The sequence below is a fragment of the Malaclemys terrapin genome, chromosome 5 (genome assembly GCF_027887155.1).
Source record: "Malaclemys terrapin pileata isolate rMalTer1 chromosome 5, rMalTer1.hap1, whole genome shotgun sequence".
NCBI lineage: Eukaryota > Metazoa > Chordata > Testudines > Emydidae > Malaclemys > Malaclemys terrapin.
The window spans coordinates 87,486,642-87,508,656 of record NC_071509.1 but is presented as its reverse complement, the minus strand read 5'-3'; the positions used below and the strand labels follow the sequence as shown (position 1 = coordinate 87,508,656).

General features: G+C 38.5%; 1 protein-coding gene across 4 annotated transcripts in view; it reads right to left on the bottom strand.

Annotated features, from left to right (window-relative positions):
* Positions 1–22,015, bottom strand: part of SLC10A7 (solute carrier family 10 member 7) — a 188,921-nt gene that overhangs the window by 109,987 nt on the left and 56,919 nt on the right. For all 4 annotated transcript variants that reach the window (XM_054030507.1, XM_054030508.1, XM_054030509.1 and 1 more), the window contains exon 5: positions 13,727–13,765. In XM_054030507.1, coding sequence (XP_053886482.1) covers positions 13,727–13,765 — 39 coding nt within the window. The remainder of the gene's footprint in view (positions 1–13,726; positions 13,766–22,015) is intronic.

The window sequence follows — 22,015 nt, the reverse complement described above, 5'->3', positions numbered from 1 at the left end:
CATATCTACACTGACTCTCAGAATGGCGATGGCTGGCTGGGGTCAGCTGAACTGGGTTTGGGCTCCGGGGCCAAAAATTGCTGTGTAGATGTTTAAGCACAGACTGGAGACTAGGCTCTGGGATGCTCCTCCCTCACGGAGTCCCAGAGCTCCAGCCTGTACCTGAACATCTACACAGCAACTTTACAGCCCAACAGCCCGAGCCCTGCAAGCCCAAGTCAGCTTGACCCAGGCCAGCCAAGAGCGTTTAGTTGGTGTGTAGACATGCCCTAATAGTATATTTTTATGAATTTATAAATTTCTACTTAAATACCTGCTCCAGACCCTCACCACAACAGTGTTGAAAGAGCCCAAATAATCTCAGAATCATTCATCAAGACATTCACTCCTCTCCCTCATAACAACATTCTACCAAATGTGTGTCATGGCGGTTATTAGTTATAGGTGGTTTTGGCCCAGTGAAAAAACTTTAGGGAAAAAAATAATGAATGGAGCATCTCAGCAACAATACATATACATGCCTTTCAAACAAATTAGTAAACGTTTGTACACTAAAGCTATCATCATCTTTTCCTTGTGAGGCTCATCATGCTTTCCTAAGATTGACGTTTTAAAAGGTCAGCAATAAAAGGTAATATGAATTTCCAAAAGAAGGGCCAGTTCTCTGACAACAATCTTGACTGCCAGTTTGGTTAAGGACTTTGGGGAAGCTTATGATTTAACCTTCAGTGTTTCCATAAAGGCAAACATTTGTCACCTTGACAGCAAGGTGAAAGGTTTGGAGCTAGTCTGTTTAGAGAACAGTGGTGTCCTTTTTCTCTCTATCCTTAGGGACCTCTGATTTTTGAACAGGCATTAGCAGATCGGATAAGGATGAACCAAAGAAATAACAAAGTGATCTGGATTTAGACAACACAGGCATGGCTTTTAACAGTTCTGGAGCAACATCAAAAAGGCTTAATGCATACCTGGCTTCCTCCCTCCCCCCCTCAAGATTCAACTTAAAATAATGGAAATTTAAGCATAGCACCTGATACTGTATCATTTACATCAGCAATATTGTTTGTAAAGGCCTGCCAGGTCATGATACATGTACACATTTTATATAAACCTCTAATTTCTGAATTTATCCACCACTATCTGTTGAACCCAACATCTGTGGCAGATGTAGAATATGGCAAGCAAATCAACAACCTCCATTATGGATCAGTGCACAGTTAACTCCTCAAAATACAAGTCTATCTTTCAACACACACACACACACACACACACACACACACACACACTGAGGTGAAACAGTTCCTTACAACACTAATGCTAAACCTAGTAATTCAAAAACCAAAACTACAAATATTTAAATATTTTCTATTACAAAAGAAACATGTGAGGTTGGGGGTTTCTCTATTTCCTCCCCCTGCCCTTTCCAGAAGGATAGGGAAAGGAGAAGAAAGAGGAGTAAACTAAAATACAGATTTTTTTTTTCATTTTGGTTTGAATCTAAACGTATTTTTTATACAGAATCTAAATGAAAATTTACATTTTTTGACTGAAAACACAAAAATATTCACAATTAATTAATTAATTAGTGTTAAAAAAATGTTTCTCTCAATCTTTTTTTGCAGAAAACACTCATCCTTTTTGACCAGCCCTAGTTGCAATATAACTTTTATACATACACACACATCCCTAATGGAATGCACCTCTACTAACAGCACTAAAGAAAATTCCAGAAAGGGCAGAACAAAGAACAAATTATCCCATAGACCTTTCTGCCTCCTTTCTTGTCCTTCCATCTAAACAGCCACATGGTGCAAATACCCAATAAAATTAAAGAATCTTTTTTTCTACATGCATCTGCACGCATGCAACAAAGGGCTTGTCTACACTGGCAATTTACAGCACTGCAAATTCCTCGCTCAGGGGTGTGAAAAAACACCCCTATGAGGGCAGCAAGGTTCAGCGCTGTAACGTGCCAGTGTAGACAGTGCACCAGCTCTGGGAGCTACGCCCCTCGTGGAGATGGTTTTTCTAGAGAGCTGGGAGAGCTGTGCCGCAACCAACAAGCCATGTTAAAGCGCTGCCGCGGCTTTAAAGCGCTGCCGCAGCGCTTAAGCATTGCCAGTGTAGACTAGCCCAAAGTGATGATTAGCTCTAAGAACACATATAGTTCCCAATCCTCTACCTCCTGCCCCATCCTCTATCAGCCCTGCGTCTGTACACCACAATAGAGACATTCACACCTTCACTTGAGGCACTTTTGGAAGTAAAGTAAAACAACATCTTTATAATTAGATCCGTAACCAAGATACTCCTAAAGGCAGAATTACCATTGGACTTCTCTTGGTGATGGACCTTTACACACTGAAGCCTTAGTAAAATCCTCTCCTCTTTTTGGTTCCTACGTATGTATTTTAAATTCTGCCAAATAACTTATTTTTTCATTTAATAATGACCCTGATCAAAATTTGTGAAATTAAATTATCATCCTGTTTGTAACAGTGTCCATATATTTTCCTGAATAATTATTAAAAATGCCCACAGCTGATCTCTAGTGAGTATCTGATGTATCAAATTGTTGTGAACTATATGCAAATTCCTTCTTAGTGAAATTGTTTCCTCAAAACCTGGCCCATAACAAGCTTTAAACAAACCAAAAATACCCTGAAATTAAATCTGAAGAAATTAAATAAAAATTGTTCCTTTGATAAAAATGTTGAACTTTCATAGTAAAAGGGGCAGTATGTTGTCTGGGAAATTTTTGACAAAAGCAAATAGGTTCAAGCTGATGGGTTTTACAAGTCATGACAAAAGTAATCTTTATATCACAAATTGATTTTAAACCAAATCTGTATGTAGGTACTAATGTGATTTACATGCTAATCCAGTAAATTGCTTGGTAATATAATAATATTAAACATATCTATGTCTCCCACTCCAGATGTTCTCAAGACAATAGCTACCAGTACATAACCTCATGCCTTCATTGTTCATTAAAGTCTGGAATCAAGTTTTCCATAGCATCTCTCTTTAACACTTTCTTTTCATAGTAGATCTTTATTTTGGTCAAAACCACAGAGTGCTAATCCTAGAATATTCCATCTTCTAGATGAGGTTTAGTTGTTTTCCCATCATACGTCTCACTTTTCCTTATACCATTTGGTATGTGGTCCGAGGGAATACAACAACTTTTTAATTTTAAGATACTGCAAATGTTCAATTCTATTTGCTGAACTATCACTTGTTTTTATTTTGCAATTTATGGATGGCCACTGGATTGGAAGAGTACATCAGGATGATCTGTCCAGATATTGCTATAATTGATAACAGAGGTGTGCCTCTGGAATTTCTCCTGTAACATCTACTTTTCTGCTAGTTTTGTTAATTAAAGCAATAGTATTGCAGATATTCTCTGCTACTGGTTTCATTGAGAACTGGACATCCAGAAGCTTAGCAAATAGGAGGGGAAAAAATCAAATTCCCTATGTCAAGAAACAAATGCTGGGGCAAATGTCCCAAAGTACCTGTCACCAGCTTGACTGACCTAGAGGGTTTCTCGCTAATTTTCAATAGTCCAACAAGTGTCTAATTCAGGTGGGCCCACTTGGGCCTTACACTCACACAGGGTAAATGAAAAAATCTCCCAATGACCTAAACGCAAAGCTTCTTGGGTTATGATAGTGGGAAGATCCTTCTTGCCACTCTGACTTCATGCAGGAAGTGTTATTTGGTAGAAGCTGCCAGTTCTTTTAATTTGGCCTGCTGGGCCCTGATTGGCTGCCACATGCTCCCAGCTCTTCTAGCCATGGGAGGAGCAAGTCACTGGTTCCATCAGCAGCTGTCCTGGGAACATCTTAATCTGCAACTGCAGAGGTCCTAAAGTCGCTGCCCTTCTTTTCTAAAAAGGGACTTCCTTGGGTGGGGTGGCCAGGGCACCAGGATCTCCAGCAAGGGGCAGAGAATGCCTGGTACACCCCGTCATCGTATCACACCAAGAATAAGCACTAGAAGGGGTAACTGACCAAAAGATATAGGGACAGAATCCTGACTACCATTAGCATCCTTAGTTACTGTATGGGAGAAACGGGGCAACACAAGTGGAAATATCTTGAAAGGCTTCAAAAAAGATGATTGAGTAGCTTTCCACTGCAAAGACAACATGAAGAGGTTCACTCCACGGGCTTGTCCCCACCACCTGGATATCCAGCAATCCTGGATAACAGACCTGTTTCAGAGGAACTGGCTACTCAAGCCATACAAAATGGAGAGAGATGAATGAAGTCATTGACAAGCACAAAAAGTTAAGAGGATAACTAAAAATACAATACAGCTAGTCTAGGATCTACTTTATTTATAAATATTTGACTGTGGAGAATTCTGCAACAACCTTCCAAGTAGATTCAAAATTGGCAAAATCCATAAAAGTGACATTTCAAAGACAAGCTTTTAAATAGCCTTATTATAAAACAGACAGAAAGATTCAGAAATATATGAAAACCAAATATAAACTCTCTTTGTACTCACAATCATCCAGTTCGTTTCTTGTAGGTAGTATGGGAAAAGTGGGTCTTCAAGAAAAATCAAATACAGAGAGAGAGGTGACCTTGTGAACCAGCTCAGGAAGGGCATAGTGGGAAAAAACACAGAGACACTTGTAGAATTATATGGATGCCAGGCAGTCCAGGCTGGTGGAGTGGTGACAGTGGGGTAGGGGTGACATGCAAGAGGCAAAAAAAAAGGTAAAACAGGGAGGGGCTGAGTCCTGCAGGGCCTTGACGAAAGAGACAAGGAACCTGAACTTGATTCAGTGGAGGGGTGACAAAGTTCGTGATGTGGTCAGATGAATAGGCAGGAATATATAAAATATTTTAAAAGTAAGTTTTTGCACAGACTGGAGGGGGAAACATGGGTGTCAGGGAAGCCAGAGAAGAGGAAGTTATAATAGTCAAGGTGGGAAAACATGAGGGACTGGATAGTATTTTAGCTGTAAAAATAGAAAGAAATAAACAGATCCTGGCAATGTTTTGGAATGGCAGCATCTGAGTGCAAGCTGGATGTGGGCAGCAAGAGAGGAAAAAGAGGCAGATAATCTAAAGGTCAAGGGCCTTGAATGACAGGCAGAATGATGGCATTATTACAAGTGACAGAAAATTAAGAGGTGTGGAGAGGGCTTTTATTCCTTCGGAAGACGGTCTTATATCAGCCACTGTTGCAGAGAGAGCAATCCTCTTCTGGGCCACAGAGTGCCTGATTTCACAAATTGTCCCTGGAAGTTACTCTGTCCTTGATTGCATTGACAGAGATGATCAGAGTCAGAGACAGAAAAGACCTTTTTGGACATCTAGTCCATCTTCATGACAATACAGGCTTGTCTCTGCAGTCCTTCTCTAGTATTTTGTTCAATCTTGTTTTAAAAGTCCCATGTGTGGAGTCTTCCACAATTTCCCATGGGAAACTATTCTACGGCACAGTCTAATGCAACTGAATGCCCGGAAGCTTTTCCTGATGTTCAGTCTAAATATCCCCTTTCTTAATTCCACCTCCTTACTTCTAATTAAAAGTGAACCCTGTGAACCAGCCTATATGAATCCTCCCCATCGTCGTTCCGCTCCAAAATTTGCAGGCCATTTTGTCTCCCACATACTCATCATTAAGCCAACTACACAAAAATAGCACCTTTCATCTGTCCTCATAAACTGATCCATCCAGCCCCTCCCAACCATTTTCATTGCTCTTCTTTGAACTATTTGTCAATATCTTTCCAGTAATGAGGTGCTAAGAAATTAACACAGTATTTCAGCTGTTATTGCACCAGAGCTCTACAGACAGGACTATTTCCATTCTGATATGGAATATGATGCTTCTACATATCCAGCAAAAAAAAAGATTGTGTTTTGGTTGTGTCACATTGTAAATCCACATCTAATTTGCTGTCTGCCATTATTCCTGCTAAATCTCTTTCAGCATTACTGCTTTGCAGGTTTCTCCCTCACAATATGTTTTAGTTTACTTTTTCTCCAAAAGTATATTAGACTGTATTTTTTCCAATTAAATCTCACTTGGCTGTTTTTGGTCCTTGTATCTAACCCCCTGTTGGCCTCTCTGTATTATTTCTCAGGCCTCGCTGCTGTTTGCAACTCCTCCCAATTTAGTATCATCTGCAAATTTCATTAATGTGTGGTTTTACTCCCTCTTCTGGATCATTAAAGACATCGAATACAACTAGACCTAATATTACTTCCTGACATAGGCTGCCAAAAACTTCCCCAAAACTCAATTATGGCCCTTCAGCCAGTTTTTACTGCATGTGACAGTGTTCCTATCCAAGCCAAATGGAAGTAATTTTGACTGTAAGGTTTAATAAGATACCTTACCAATGCTTGATTAAAACCCAAATATACATCACCCAAATTCTCTTGATCCACTAATTCTGTCAAGCTGTAAAAAAAAAAAAATCAGTCACAGAGGTGGTTAGTGGTTTGTTGATTTGTTTTTTAATAAACCAAGGTTATTTAAGAATCTCCATCATTGAGGATTTTTAAAAGCAGGTTGGACGAACACCTGTCAGGGATGGTCTAGATAATACTTAGTCCTGTCTTGAGTGCATGGGACTGGACTAGATGACCTCTCGAGGTCCCTTCCAGTTCTATGATTTATTGTTAATTGTTTCATTTATCTATTGATGTTCAGTGTATTTTCCTCTTGCTGTTTGCTATACTTAAAAAAAAAAAATACAGGGAATAGAAGTTGGACTTATAAAACAGTAGTTGCCAGAACCACTCTTTTCTCAATTTCTTTTTCTTTTGGAAGATCAGCAGTACAATTGTACAGCCTTAAATAAGTCATTATTACTCAGTGAGAGGGTTGGGCACAGTACAACACCCCCATATGCAACTAGAATTGGAATCAGAGATGTCCTCCCACTTATCCTCAGTCTGCAATGGCTGCTCCTCCTCCTCCTCCCATTTCCACTAGGTGCAATGGGGTACATGAATTAGCACCATTCATAGCCTATCGCAGCAATGTGAGCATCCAGTTTTCATTTTTGTGTCTGTTTTATAACTGATGCCCATTTTTGCTCATTCCACTAATGCAAGTGCAGAGTTAATTATAAGTAAAAATACATAATAAATAGTACTAATACTCTGCACATAAACAGTACCTTTAATATGAGGATTTCAAAGCACTGGATGATGTCCACATTACATTGTGCTTCTAGTTCAAGCCAGCAAAAATCAAACAAGAGCAATCATCATAAAGGAGGATTGAACACTATTCCCAGGATATAGAAAGGTTACAGTGAGACAACCGTAAATGGCTCCCAAGCAGATTTAACTTCTGTGGAATCTAAGCCTTGTGTGCCTTGTATATAATATGTGGTCCAAGGATTCTCTGCTGCAGAGACCTGGCCTTCTCTCCCTAATGAAAAAAAAAAAATCCCACCTTCTGAGGTTGAGAAGGCTTCCCAAGTGGCTGATTAACAGGAAGAGCTTCCTGAGGGTTCTGTGAGCTGCAGGAATCAAATTCAGAACACAGTCCAGCGGCACCGTTGTGCTGTTTCACAGAGAAAAAAGAGCCGACTTCTGAGAATGCAGTGGCACACCATAAAGCAGCTACACTTTGAAATTAACAAGTATGAATCTAGAATTCAGCACCTGTAGTGAACAGGCTTCCTGGCAAGTTCTTCTTCCAAGCAGCTAGCAAAAAAGCAAGTCCCAGAAGACTTTTGTTCCCCTTTTTACACTGCATGAAGTTACAATAAGGGGGAAAAAAGTACACATACAAGTATTTTTCAGTTTTCTGGACATTTTAAAATGTAAAAAAAAAATTTAAATAAAAGAAAATACACACACCATCTGCTAAAACATAATAAAGTAGATTAATTCAGTCAATTGATTAGTTCCACACTGCTGGATTTCTTTAAATAGTAATGAAATCATTGCTAAAAAAATCCATCATTATTAAAATAAAAAAAAAAAGTTGGTTCAGCCTACCAAAATTTGATTTGTAAGTTGCTGGTCATTCCCGTAATTAAATCTATGTCACAAATTTGCAAGAAAAATGGACACTATGACTAATGCATTTACTTGCTGCACGAGTCCTGTCAGCCTGTGTAAAGCATTATGCCTGCTAAAACTGAGTAGATAAGAATTCCATACATTTTTATTAACTAACAAAGCTTTGTGTGTTTGTGGGAAGCTACATTTTTACATACACTTTCAATTAAAATCTAAATTTAAAATATAATTATAAAAAATAGTGGCCTTGATTTGACCAGCTAAGTTGCTGCCCTAAAAATAAAATGACATGGGTATTATGGAGTTTTCAAGCAATAAGAACAAATTCTGTCCCCTTAAACAAAAATGGTTACGTCCTGGGACTTGTACCCATAAAGGTGCTACAAAGACAAGCATAAATGCTTGATCTATGTGAGGGAGATTTTTTGTACTGATGGAGCAGCAGAGTAGGGGCTATTCCCCACCCTGACACACTTCATCTAGGACACATGCCCTCATTTTCCCATAAACTTCAATACAGAAATAGTCCAGTACAGGCAAGTCCAAGACAGAGTCATAGGAGTTTCGACTAAGACTTTCATTTTCAGGCTGCCATTTTGCTCATTTACTCAGGGATCTGAATGTTCCAGGTGCCCTTATATTCCTAATTTTATGTCTCCTATTGCCACAGACCTCAGGATTCAGCCATAATTCTTTGGTCCAGGAGAACAGATGACTGGTCCTTTGAAGCCTATCATAATCGATCCCAAATTGGCTGGAAGGGATCACCATTGAGTGACACAAGGCAGTCCCTCATTTCAAGTGCTGAACAATACTACCCTCTACAGATTTCCAGCCCATTGGCTCAAGAGGAAGGGAGATAAAGAGGAAGAAGGAAGTGACTAACCAACCTGGTTTCTAACCTAGCAGTGCAGAGAATTGTATGAAGCCAATCTCTCCCTTCCCCATGCATATGGCATTACACTGTGACTGAAAAAAAAAAGAAAAAGAAAAAAAGAACCAAATTCAGTTCTCATCTGAACAAGTGCATCTTCAACGAAGTCAAAGAAATTGCATGTGCACAAGGATGTATCTGGTCCAGTTTCTGGAAACAATTTTAAAGCCAAGAAGGAAGGTGACTGTCCTTTGCTGATGCTTCCAGATAAACAAATCTGAATAATCATCTGTATGGCAGGAGGGTAGAATACTGCAGGAACATAAAACAGAATACAATTCCCCATGGTATTAACTCCCAAATCAGTTATGAGAAGTCACATTACAAGTTCCAAATCTACCAAGCTTCTTTATGTACTGGATACAAAAGCTAACCCAGAGAGATTAATTATGTTCACACAAATTTGCTCGGTCACTCTTCTAACAAATCTCAGACAGAGTTATCAGATTGGCTACACAGCCTTGCCATTTATTGGAATATTCCAGTAGGCACAACTGCAAATAACTGACTAGGTGCAACAAATCCAGTCAGACAAATCTACATATTGTTTATTTCATCCAGATTTAAACTGAATTCTTTAGGTAAACCTAGAATAATTCCGTTAAGTTTTAAAATATTAGAAGAGCAGATTATCACAGATGGTGGTCTGGTTTTAGCATGTAAAAATTACTAACTCTTTTCTAACATGACAACCTTCAGAAATGAAACAGAGGTGCTTAGATACCATGCGGATGAGCTCAGTATAATAACCTAGATATATAGATGTCTGAACTCCTAGACTATGTCTACTGTAATCACCAAGTTCTTTAGTTAAAAACGTGTCCTTTCCTTTTAGATGTTGGAGCAGCAGCAGCAATGCTGTTGAACTCAATGGCACTGCTACTGCAGTACATTTGCATGCTTTATAGTAGCAACCACTCTGATAACCAACCACTCTGTATTACTAAAATGCTATCAGATTTTATTAAAACCCCATCAAGCGGAAAACTTGAATCACTTATTATGCTCCACAATTATTACAAACCAAACTGTTAAAATGAGAGGAGGAGATAATGATATTAACTTCCTAACTTAAAGCAATCCTCTGTGGCATGATTCTAAAATATTCTCATGGTCTGAAATTTATGTAAATTGAATTCATCTATCATTAGTTATTACCAGTCTAGCAACATAAAAAAAACAGTTTTCTGTAACAATTAGTTCTTTAAAACACTGTTTTAATTAGACCTGGGACATTATTAAACTAGCTATGAATATGTACAGTATCATTTTGCACATCCTGCTGCATGTAAATCTACAGGAATTTTTTGTGTGGGGAAATGGGAGGGAGGAAGGAAGTTGGTTTGGGGCACTGTTTTTTAAACTTTCCTCTCCAACAAAAGTATCGCAAGCTACATGACCTAAAAACACAATGACCCATCAAAATAGCCTTTCAAATTCTATTATATGAATACCAGAAACTTGTTAATTCCCGCTGTAACACCCCAGTCTTCTTCCCTGCAGAAACTGCACAGAGTCCTCCAGGTGTACTCTCAGTGAAGATTTATTTCACCAATATCACCATAGTCCCTCATGCTTCCCCCATTTACAGTGCTTGCCAAGGTTTAGGTCCTCTCAGCAGGATCCGAGGGGAACAGAGGTCTCCCTACCCTGAGCCTTCTCTGTGAGTAGCCCCAGCTAGCCCTGTTCCTCTCTTCTCCCCTCTCTTGCACTTCCTTCCTGTGCCTCCTATCAGCCCCCAATCAGCTTCTCTTGGGGCATGAATCAGCCTCTAAGTGATCAGGGTGCAGGCTCACCTACTCACTCCATGCCCTCTGTCACACACACACACACCATTTTAATATCATTAAGTTGAGAACTTTCCTACAAACCAATGCTTTTCACCACAAACAGTTTATTTAGGAGAAAAACTTCCCAAAGTCCATGCACAATCCTCCTAGAGGAGTTAGAAGTCCAAGTAGCATAACCAAGAATATTACAATTAATCTTTCAAAATTAGAATTCTTCCAAACCCTTATAAGCAGCCTATATTTAGTCTAACGTGCATAGGCCCTGACTCCACAATGTGCAGAGCATGCGGGCACACTGCTCCGCCACACAGAATCCCACTCACTTTGCTAGAGCTACATGTGGACGCAGCAATCTGCCTACGTGGTACAAACCGCAGGATTGGAGCTACAGTGAGCCAAATTCTGCCCTTTATTCAGCTCTTCCAGATCTCCCAGCTTCACCTTTTACAAACATTATACCAATATGCCTTACAGTATTGTAGGTCTGTAAATACATCACTGTATATAGAAAACACACTGTCTGATACATAGCTTTAGATATCTGTTTATATCTCAATTTCATGTTTGCACTTTAGATGCATTTTGAGGTCAAGATTTTCAAAGCAGGAACATAATTCTAGGTGCCCAAAGTCCACATTTAGGCACCAAGTCATCTGACTTTTCAATGGTGCTGAGCATTCAGTAGCTTCCATTGACTTTTCATAATTAGATTACTTATTTACATGCCTAATTATGGATTTTTGAAAATCTCATCCTAAATGTTAGTAGAAAGCATACATATTATGGACCAGATTCTGATCTCACACTGGAATAAATCAGGAGCAACTCCCTTGAAAGGAATAGATATACACCAGTATAAAATGGTGTGAGATTGAAATCCAGCTACATCTGGCCCCACTTCTGCAAAAATCCTCACTTTAATAGGACTACTCACCTGCTTAAAATTAAATATGTGCGTAAGTGTTTACAAGATCACAACCGATGCAGTTATATTATATATACAGCTTATACATGACTTATTATTCATCATGCACACACACACTCCCCCCATAGAATCACATTTTCAAATGGTTACAGTACAATAAAATAAAATTTCAAATCTTTGTATGTATACATGCCTCACTAATAACCTCTGATTTAATTTACTTTTGAAGGACTATTTTTACAATAAATTTTATTTTAAAAATAATTTGGTAGCATAGTTTGTCTTTAGTTAATTTTACAATAATTTTTTTTAGTAATCTGATTTCCTCTTCTATGAATTTATAAAAGAAGAATGTTCACCACCTCTTTCCAGTATTGCACACAAGTATGAAATTAGGTGATCACACATTTAGGGAAATTCAAAAACATTATTAGAAATTCCTAGAACTAAATTCAAAACTAATACATTTGTGTCAATGGGGTAATATGAATATATATGAGGTCAGAATTTGGTCTAGCTTCTTTAACCAAGATTTGTTTAAAACATATTGGGAATTTGAGTCTAGAAATTCTAAATAATATTTTTTTAAAATGTTAAATTAGTCTGATAACACATTATATTATGGGTGACTTAGGGTTCAATCACACTCCCAATGACATCAATAGGCTACAAATGGCTTAAATGAGCCCTGAATTCGGCTCTCTGTGAACTCAAAGTTCTCACTGCAGTAGAGATGGGAACTGCACGGAATTTAGGCCTTGCTGACCATTTTCTCTTACTTGACCAAAGAAAGTGAAGTGTGACTATTTAAAAGGTAATTTGACAAAAAAATTCCAAAACATGGTGCAGAGATTTTTTTTTTAAGAGCAACATTACTAGAGGCCCACTAACCCATAAAAGGGGAGAAACATTTCGATGTTGACATTTTTAGATTTTACCTGTGTGTACATGTGTACACTATATATGAACATACACAATACCTACATCTTTAGCTAACACTAAAACACATTCAACTATAGAAACATGGTACACAATTGCAAATCTCAGTATTACTATCACACTCTTTGCAGTATGTTTTTATATACATACGGTTATATATTTATATACATACACTATTCTAAATATCTTTTTACATGCTTAATAAACAATTTCATGTCTGTAGTTCCAATTTCACCTACATATTTTATATTAATAGTTTTGCCTTTCATTCAATTCACACATCAGATTGATTCTCTATTTGGGTAAGCAAGACTGGAATTGAAAACACCCACTTTTAAGCATTTACGTATTTTAGAAAAAAAGTAAAGTAAAATCCATGATTAACTATACAACTCACGTAATCAGTCTCATCAGTTTATATATCATATAGTAAGAAAATAATCCAGTATGTCTCATTAAACAATACATCAATACAAAATATTTTTCCTTTCTTCATAAATACATTTATGTATTTAAAAAAACAAATTTGTCTGGCCTTCTTTTCAGTTAGTTTGCTGAAATTTTACAGACTAATATGCCCACAAATATCACTTTTTAAAAGGAACAGCTTGTTTGTTTCCTTGTTTCTAGCTACTTCAGTCTGATCCTCAGGGACACAGAGAAGAGCGGCTTCGCTGACAGTAAAATATGCTAAACAAATGACATGTCACTGAGTAAATTAGCATCTCCTTTCGATCAGCCAGGTCATGTTTTCTTTTCAAAGTCCATGGCCCCTTGATAGAAAATAATGATTATCTAATAAACTTTCTTAGAAAAATCAATGTGTTGACACCCATCTCTGAAACATCTGCCTAATAATAGATTCTGTTAACCCATTAAGGAGAAAATTAAGATATACTTAAACATTTATTTACATTAATCAACGATTATTCATTCACTAATTTTCTTGTGACTCTGATTCAACGAAAAGAAATAGCAGTATTTCTAGTTAATTAAAGAAGGGGTGAAAGAAATACTAAAATTATTCAATTATTTACCAGCTTAACTAAATGACTAGCCAGCACCAACCATAATATAAAAAATACAATGTTATAGCACTAGGTGTAACCATTGCATTACTTACCAAAAAACTTCCAAAGGCTGAGTTAAATATAGCAGCTGCCTAGAGAGAGAGAGAAGAAAAGAAAATATCACTCACAATAAAAATAGCCCTAGTGAAGAACAGAATGCTATTTCCCCTCCCAGCACAGCTTCGTACCCTCCAAATACACACACACCTGATTAAACAAAGTTAGCCACTGCTTATAAAAATTTCCAGTGTCCTGTAGCTAATGAGGACAGATGAGTTCCAGCTTATCAACTCATAAATAATGGGTTATATAAAGCAAGATTGCCGCTGTATTTTATATCTTACAAACTTATAATGGGTACCAAAAGAATCCCCAACAGTACGAGACAGAATCTCGGTTTCACTGATTTTAGTCTAATTCACTGACAAACATTTTACATTATTGACCTAGTCATTTAAAAAAAACCCAAAACTTTTAAGGGGCCCAGGAGAGAAAGTTGGTTCTAATTTGTGTTGAACTAAAACAGACACAAGTTCATTTTAATAGCCCCTTTACTAATTTTTCAGTACAGTATCTTAACTGGGCAAGTAACCTAAGAAGTTATGAACAATCACTTATTAACAGGCTCAGAAGTTTCTAAAAAATGAGCAATAAATTGCAAATAGAAATAATGTAGTAAAAACAGAATAATACAGTTAACTCTGAGGCCAAAATGTCCAAGCATTATCTACAATTTAACAATCTTTGTAAACAACTGGTAATGACTGTAGAAGCCTTTTTGCTTACTAAATATCCAGGAAACATAAGATGGCAGTATTAGCTCTTAACCTTAAATCACTAAATTCCATGAAGTTAAAACTTAAATTATGAATAGCTTCCACAATTACCAGGAATGGAAAGAAACTCTTGCATGGCACCCAGTCCGATGATGAAAAGCCATGAGGCAAGTTATAAGGGAAGGAGAGGGGGGAGAACCTACCATTACATGACGATTCTAGAGCAGAGTCAAATTAATCAACGCTGACTTTTTCAGCCATAACAACAAGTGGACGCTAGCGACTTTAGCAAGTTTGAATAAAGTCCAAATCCAGGCTAAAAGCTGTAGCTGAACCTGCCTTTCCTCTCCATAAGAGGATGCAATGAGAATGAATGGGTAATGAGATCTTTGGCTCTAGAGAGCTCAGCTTTCTTATTCAAGTTCATAATTAATTCAAAGCTTTGATAATTTCATTAGATTCCTCCTCTGCTGGCCCTATCAATAAAAGATGGCACTGGACCGTAGCTCCTTGGTGGCCCAAACACAAAAACAAGTGCAAACTGGGAAACCTTTGCTTACTTGCTTACTAACAGGGACAATGGCATATGGCACTGCATGTTGCGGAGGGAGCATCTGAATAGATACAGCTAAATAAAACATTATAGTTGACAGTTGTAAACTATGGCACCATATTTTAACACCTCTTCCTCATCAGCATTCCTCTTTTGAACATAAAAAGGAGGCATAAGTCCAAATGGCTTTTCCTGCCAGACATCACAGTGAAAGCAAGAATAAGAACTGCTTGCTACTAATTCTTCAACAAGTGTGAATTAAATCATGCTTTTTAACCTACATTTTGAAACGTTAAGATTGATATTTTCATATTAAAAGAGATATAGATGACATGTGTGCATACACACACACATCATAAGCACTGACTACATTACTTAGATATCTTTTGCTTATAACCCCTTTAATTCCTATCACTATATTAAGAACTACAAATCCTTTCAGTATTTCTTGGAAGCATGCCACTCTTCTGACTGTATGTATTTGACCAAGGAGCCCCCTTTTAATACATTCAGCCTCTGAACCTATGAAGGAGAATCTCAGCTTTCACTAGTTTCCCTTTTTTGTAAAAAAAAAAAAAAAAAAAAAAATGAAAAGGCAAACTTCTAGCCCTTTTTCTTGCAAAAATAGCCTTCAAAACATAAACTGATTGCCAGATATGAAAGGAAGAAACAGCTGGGCTCTGCTTCTGCACCAGAAGGCTCAGAGGAAAAATAAAGGTCCCCCCCTCCCCACTTCCCATCATATACACTGAAATGTAACCATCTCACTTACATAAAATGTGTATACTTCAAAAAATAATTTTAACAACTCTCCCCAGAATCCATAGGCTGGTCCAGCCCTCAATGGTGGGATCATGGACCAAAAAACTGTTCAGCCCAAAATACTAAGGCCCACTCCATTGCAGGATGCTCTGTGGCTAGAACTGAACCAGCCTCTACTCACCTGGGCAACTGCTACCTTGCAGGTGAGCCTGCTATGCCACAGTAGCTGGTGCAAAAGAAATATCCCTCTGGCATCACCCACTAGGAATCCCTGAACCCTCCTGTTGGGCACTCCCACAACGCATGAGGATGACAGGAGCTGGGGACAACTTATCGCTGTATTGAATAGGAGTCCTGCTGCCTACTTTTATGTCCACAAGCACCTGCCCTGTCTGTTCCAGAGCCTGAAGAACTGGTTATAGGAGGGAATCTTGGAGTACTACTTCCATCCCAAAACCTCCATCACCACTCAAGGAAAACCTGCTTCCTGTCCTGACCAAGGCCCCTGAACTGACTACTCATACCAGCAGGGGAAAAGACACCCAACCCAAGAACTAAAAAGGGACCACTCCACAACTGACCTCCCAACAAATCACCAAAGGAGATTTGCTCCCCATCCAACCAACCACCGCATAGACAATGGCCACAGCATGATGAGCCTGCAACCACTTCTTACAGCAGTACACCCTCATAATAGCACCTGTGATGGCAAGTGGAACACCTGCCAGGCTGGAAAGCCCCCAGAGGAGCCTCCATGAAGAGATAGGGAGGAGAAAATACTGTAGGGAGAGGTGGGAGTGGACGGACTGAAGGATTTGGGGTCAGAGGAGAAGAATATGAAATCCATGTTTGTTCTGTTTTGTTTTAAAGGCTGTATCACCAATGGAAGGAAAATTTTTGAGGAAGTCCCTTGTTAAAATATTGGCAGTACCTCCCTACATTGGAAATGTTTTGATGCTGTCTTGATTAAGGGTGATCTTTTCAAATTCACCTAAGGGACATAGGCATTCTACTCCCATTGACTTGCAATGGATGCTGGGTTCCTGGATTCCTGTATGTAAGCAGGGCCGACGAGAGTGGGGGGAAGTCAATACAAATTACCGGGGCCTGGCGGTCTGGCTTCCTCCCCCCCCCTCATCGTCACCTTACCGGGGCCCAGCGGTCCAGAAGGGGACCCGGGGCCCGGCTTACCTGGCTTCCCCCCCCCCTCGTCGGCCCTATTTAGCCGCTCCGCCTTTGCTGGGGGGGCCTGAAAAAAAATTTTCACCGGGACCCGAACCTGCTCTCGGCGGCCCTGGATGTAAGTTAATATATACTTTTCTATGGTAACCACTTTGACCAGGAATTTATTACATAAACATGTAATAGACTCTGCACCTACGAGGTCCTGACTGATACGAAGTATTTACAAACTGACATGATCATTTCTTCGGTGATCTAAATGGTGATGACATGTATTTCCTATTCAAGGATAATAGAGTGGGTGTGCAACAGAGTATTTCAACAGATCAATTCTGCAGCAACCCCTGCAAATAATTTTTTTAAAAAGCACAAAGATTTGCTATTTTCAATTTTGTGTTTAAACTATATATTACAGTTCTGGTGGAAAAAAGTAAAGCAGAAATTAATAGGCTCAACCCTGCAAACTCTGCAACTACATACCTGAGCAAAGACTACCCATATGAATGAGAGTTTGCAGGATCAGATACAGAATGAAAATGCCTTAGCTCAGTGTGATGCAAAAATTAAGCAAACGAGTATAATTCAATCAATTATTTTAAGGTGTAATTAAAAGTAGTTATATACTAAAACCCAATAGCTTAATAGTTTACATACCATCTACTGACCACCTAGTGACATAGCAGCACAAAAAATGCTGAAACTATATACTAAATAAAGCATTTGTGTTTATTTAAAATAAGGAAATCTTTATGGAACATCAACTGACTGCAAATTCAAATCAAATTTGTCTGTAATAACTGCTTCTAATGAATGGAAATATTCAGGGAATAAAGAAGCATGACCTAGCAGCAGTCTGGAGATCTGTGTTTATTCTTGGCTTTGCCAAACACTTCCTGCATGACCCTGTGAAATTAACCATTTTGTGCCTCAATTTCTCCTTCTGTAAGGGAGAAATACCCTCACAAGTGTGTTGTCAAAATTAATTCATTGTTTGAAAAGCATTTTAAAATCCTTAGATGGATGGCAAATAAAGGTTAGTTTATTAGACACATGATACAGGTACAATATATTCACTGTCTGCTTCAAATGCTTCTTGGTTGTGATTGCAAAGATCAGGAATGAAATAGTTTAAAATGTTGACATTAAATTGCCATCCTTAGGTTTCAGAATTCATATCCCAAAGGAGATGGGTGTTCACAGCTTTATTAGTGCTATTGCTTCATCCTTGTAGATTAATGGAAAACAACACTGCATAGAGTTATACTTTGTTGGGTTTTTAAAAAGCTGCTTTGCCATTAAAAGGGCTAAAAGGATTTTTTTTTAAGGTAAGAACTTTGATTTTTAGAGCATAATTCTGCAGCAAGAGGTAGATTCTACAGCAAATTCTGCAGATGCAAAATAATGAAATTCAAAGGCCCAAGCAGCCCATAACCAAGTGGGATTCAGCCCTAACAATTACATGTGGGCACTATGGGCCTCACAGTGCAAAGAGCAAAATGTGGTCCCAGCTCCCTAATTTAAGACATGACACAATGAAAGAGGTGACAGAATAGCTGGTAGAGGTTGGGGTAGGGGGGAAGGGTTCCAGCAGTAATATTATGTGGTTACTCAGCAGAGGCTGAAGCACATTGTATGGTGGTGCAACCTTTACTTCTGTATTAATACAGTGGATGTTGTTGACCCATATCTTACAGGCTTTGCTGTAGAAAAGAATCTTAAGGAGAGATTTGAATGAGGTGAGCGTAGGGGGTTGGTAGCCCCGCTCAGGAAGGGAATTTTATCTAGACATAGGGATCAACATGCAAAAAAGGCAAGGACATGGCAGTGGAAGAAGAAGATAAACAGGGCATCAAGACTGGTCTGAATGGGCTGGCAATATCCCCTTAACTTACCCCTTGTTTAAAAATAAAAACATCTTGAATCTATGATCTTTATGGTTACCATAGCTTAACTCTTAACCACTGTTTCCGCTAATAAAATGATATAATGTTGTAGAAAGCTGTTAGCTACAGGTCTCTTACTGCAAAAAGAATATAAATATACTTGATATGTTTAATCTATTTGTTGCTGTTCATAACTATTCATCTGAATTTAGACAGAAAAAAAATATATGTTCGAGTTCCAGGTTGTAGGTGCTAAATTGAATCAGGTGTCCTCTCCTCTTAAGAAAATTAAGTTGCTTTTGTGCAAGAGTGTTTTAATGAGAACAGAGCCTGCCGACATTGATAAATGGGAATGACACCAGAGAGAGCATGTAAGCAGGACAATATGTGCATGTTACAGTCTTACAGCCTATTTTTCACTGACTATCCTGAATGACTTCGCTGTTTCTTAAGGGGCCTATTAATCTAAAATTTAGTTATTACACAACGTTTATTTGAACATATATTCTGTGGATGATGACAGTTAATAAAGGAAATCTTTTACAAGCTGTATTTTTACATATTGTTCCAACTACAGCTCCTCGTCATTCTATTGTGCTGATGGAATAACCCAGTTTTGATGCCACTTTAAAAAAGGCACATATATTCAGATTCCTTTCTATGCATACAGGGACTCTTAAATTACTGTTAAAATGCATATAAAAATCCTGTTACAAAATGGCAAAAATAAAAAAAAGATGGTGCTAACTGCTCAACAAATCCTCCAGATGAACAAGTACCCCTCAAAGGCAAAGCAAATGCTTTTTAACATTTCAACATTTTTTTTTTTTTAAATGAACAGAAGCCAGATTCTGCCTTGGAGATGCAGATACAATTCACATTCAATTCAATGGGAGCTGTACATGTGGACCTTAAAGCAGCATTTGGCCCCAGGTGTATAATTTCTTACTAGTAATTCTTGCAAAAGTACTTAGTCACAATAAGGCAAGCTTTGATGAAGACTAATTTTATATGACGCCCCAAAAAATTAGGAAAAGAGACTTATTGTTTCAAACTGACAATAAAAATATTGTATTACTGCCCACTTTGGGTAAAAAAATGGTATTACAAGGTTTTTCCCTAAACACGCATTCTCTCTAGCCTCCCACTCGCACCAACTAAAAATGTCACAGGAGTTATTACTTTACATATTTAGACCCAGGACCATGCAACCCGTGGATTTCTGTAGCAGACCTGCACTGAATTCTGTGACAGCATTTCTTGACTACAAAAATGTTCAATAACTATCAGTTTTAGTTATTTATAACATACTAAAAAATGCAGTATAAAATAAAATGTAACAAGTGTATATTGCTTATTTGCATTGCAAGATGGAAATGCCACCCAGAGTATGCTGTCCTCCGAAACATCTTGACATTAATTGCAGAACATGAAGTTCTGTATGCTGAAGATTTGTTCCGCATTGGAAGAGACTGTTATCAACTACATATATGTCTGTGCTACTCCAGCCACAGGTTTTGTGCTAAAATGGAGGGTTTTACCAAATTATGTATTGCTGTTAACCACATAGTTGTGTCCAAGGTCTTTGTGTAGAAACCATGCTTTTCCACTAATACAGATTCCCACACTGATAGTTCCATGTAATAATCACTGCCCTTTGGTAACAATGATATTCGTAGCAACAAAATATTCTGTTATAAACTGGCATGAAGACATTTATTTAGTTTTCCTGCTGCTTCTTTGAAAGTCTCCTTCAACTTCACCAACATCTTTGGCAATATTGAAAGAGGCACCTTCCTCTTTTTTAGTCAGCTACAGTTTTCTACTTGGAGCTGCTTGAGTGTTTCTAGGTGGATCTGAAGTGTCTTTGTGGGGCTTATGATTTCAGTGGTGATTGGAAATGGAGACTGAAATCAATCCAGAAAGGTGTGCAGACTGGTAAGGTTTTTTCCCAGATAGTGAAACCAGAAAATAAGTGAACAATAAACATTCAATTAGGTGCACCTTATGATCTTGTGATGATGTATACAGTGCTCTCCCGATTTCCACTCAGTTTTCAATGAAGGATCATTTATATTTGATGTGGTCTCAATGTTAGACAGGTGCCTGGATGTAGGAACTCCATGAATACGGGTCTAGTAGCATTATGGCCTTTTATAGTAGGGTCATTTTCCTACAGATACTACAGATGTCTTGCCTTTATTCTACTTAATAAAGTAAAAATCTCCCTGAACAGTGCCACATAGGTCACTGTAACTGACCAGGGATGTGGGGTGAAGAAAGTCCTCTGCTACACATTGGAATGCCTGCTCCCTTGGTGAAAATGGTAGGGGATTCGTCTCAAGTTTAAGAGCTTCACAAAAGATGTTGCCCTACTAACCGACATTCGCTCTTTCACAAATCCTTCTTCTCGTTGTCATGCAGCTTCTTCTGTGTCCCTAGACTCTGCAGGAGTGTAACTCTGCCCATAGCAGATGCCTTTGTGGAGCTACTAATTCATGTATAAGTGCCCAAAGAGCTTACAAATACACAGGAGGCCATGTAGTGCTCACAAGTCCTGCACAGAGAGGAGACATTGTACAGAGCTGTGTAATTGGCTGTGGAAGCAGAAGAGAGGCTAGTGGACAAGGGACAGCAGCATTTGTGAAACTATTAAGTGCAGGAACTTAACCAATCTGCAGCTATGTGATGCTTATCCTTTTATGTGGCCTTGCCAAGATCAGCAGAGGTTCTCACTTGCCAACAACTGTAGCATGCCTCTTTCCCCCCACTTGCCCCCCTCCCTGGCAAATCAGCTGGACTATCAGCTGAGATTTCCCTCCACACAAACCTTTAGAAGAACAGCCCAGTCATGTCTTTGATACTCAAGTGAGAGGTGCAGGAAGACTGGGCGCTCAAGTTGCTGAAGTCCAGAGTTCTCCTGAAGCTGAAAAGGCTCTAACTCACTGCCTCCTGCTCCATCCTTCAAGGGGCAGTAGCATAAGAACCAGTGGTATATACATATGGATTTGTTTATAAAATTATCAACGCCTGTATGTACCATTCCCACCCCACTCACCACAGCAAGGCAAGGCCTCAAAAATCTTAATTGGTCATTTAAATACTAACATTACTCAGCACAATCCGTTTCTCTTTTTTCCTCCCTTCTTTAATAATGTCACATAAATTAAATGCAAAAATTAAAAA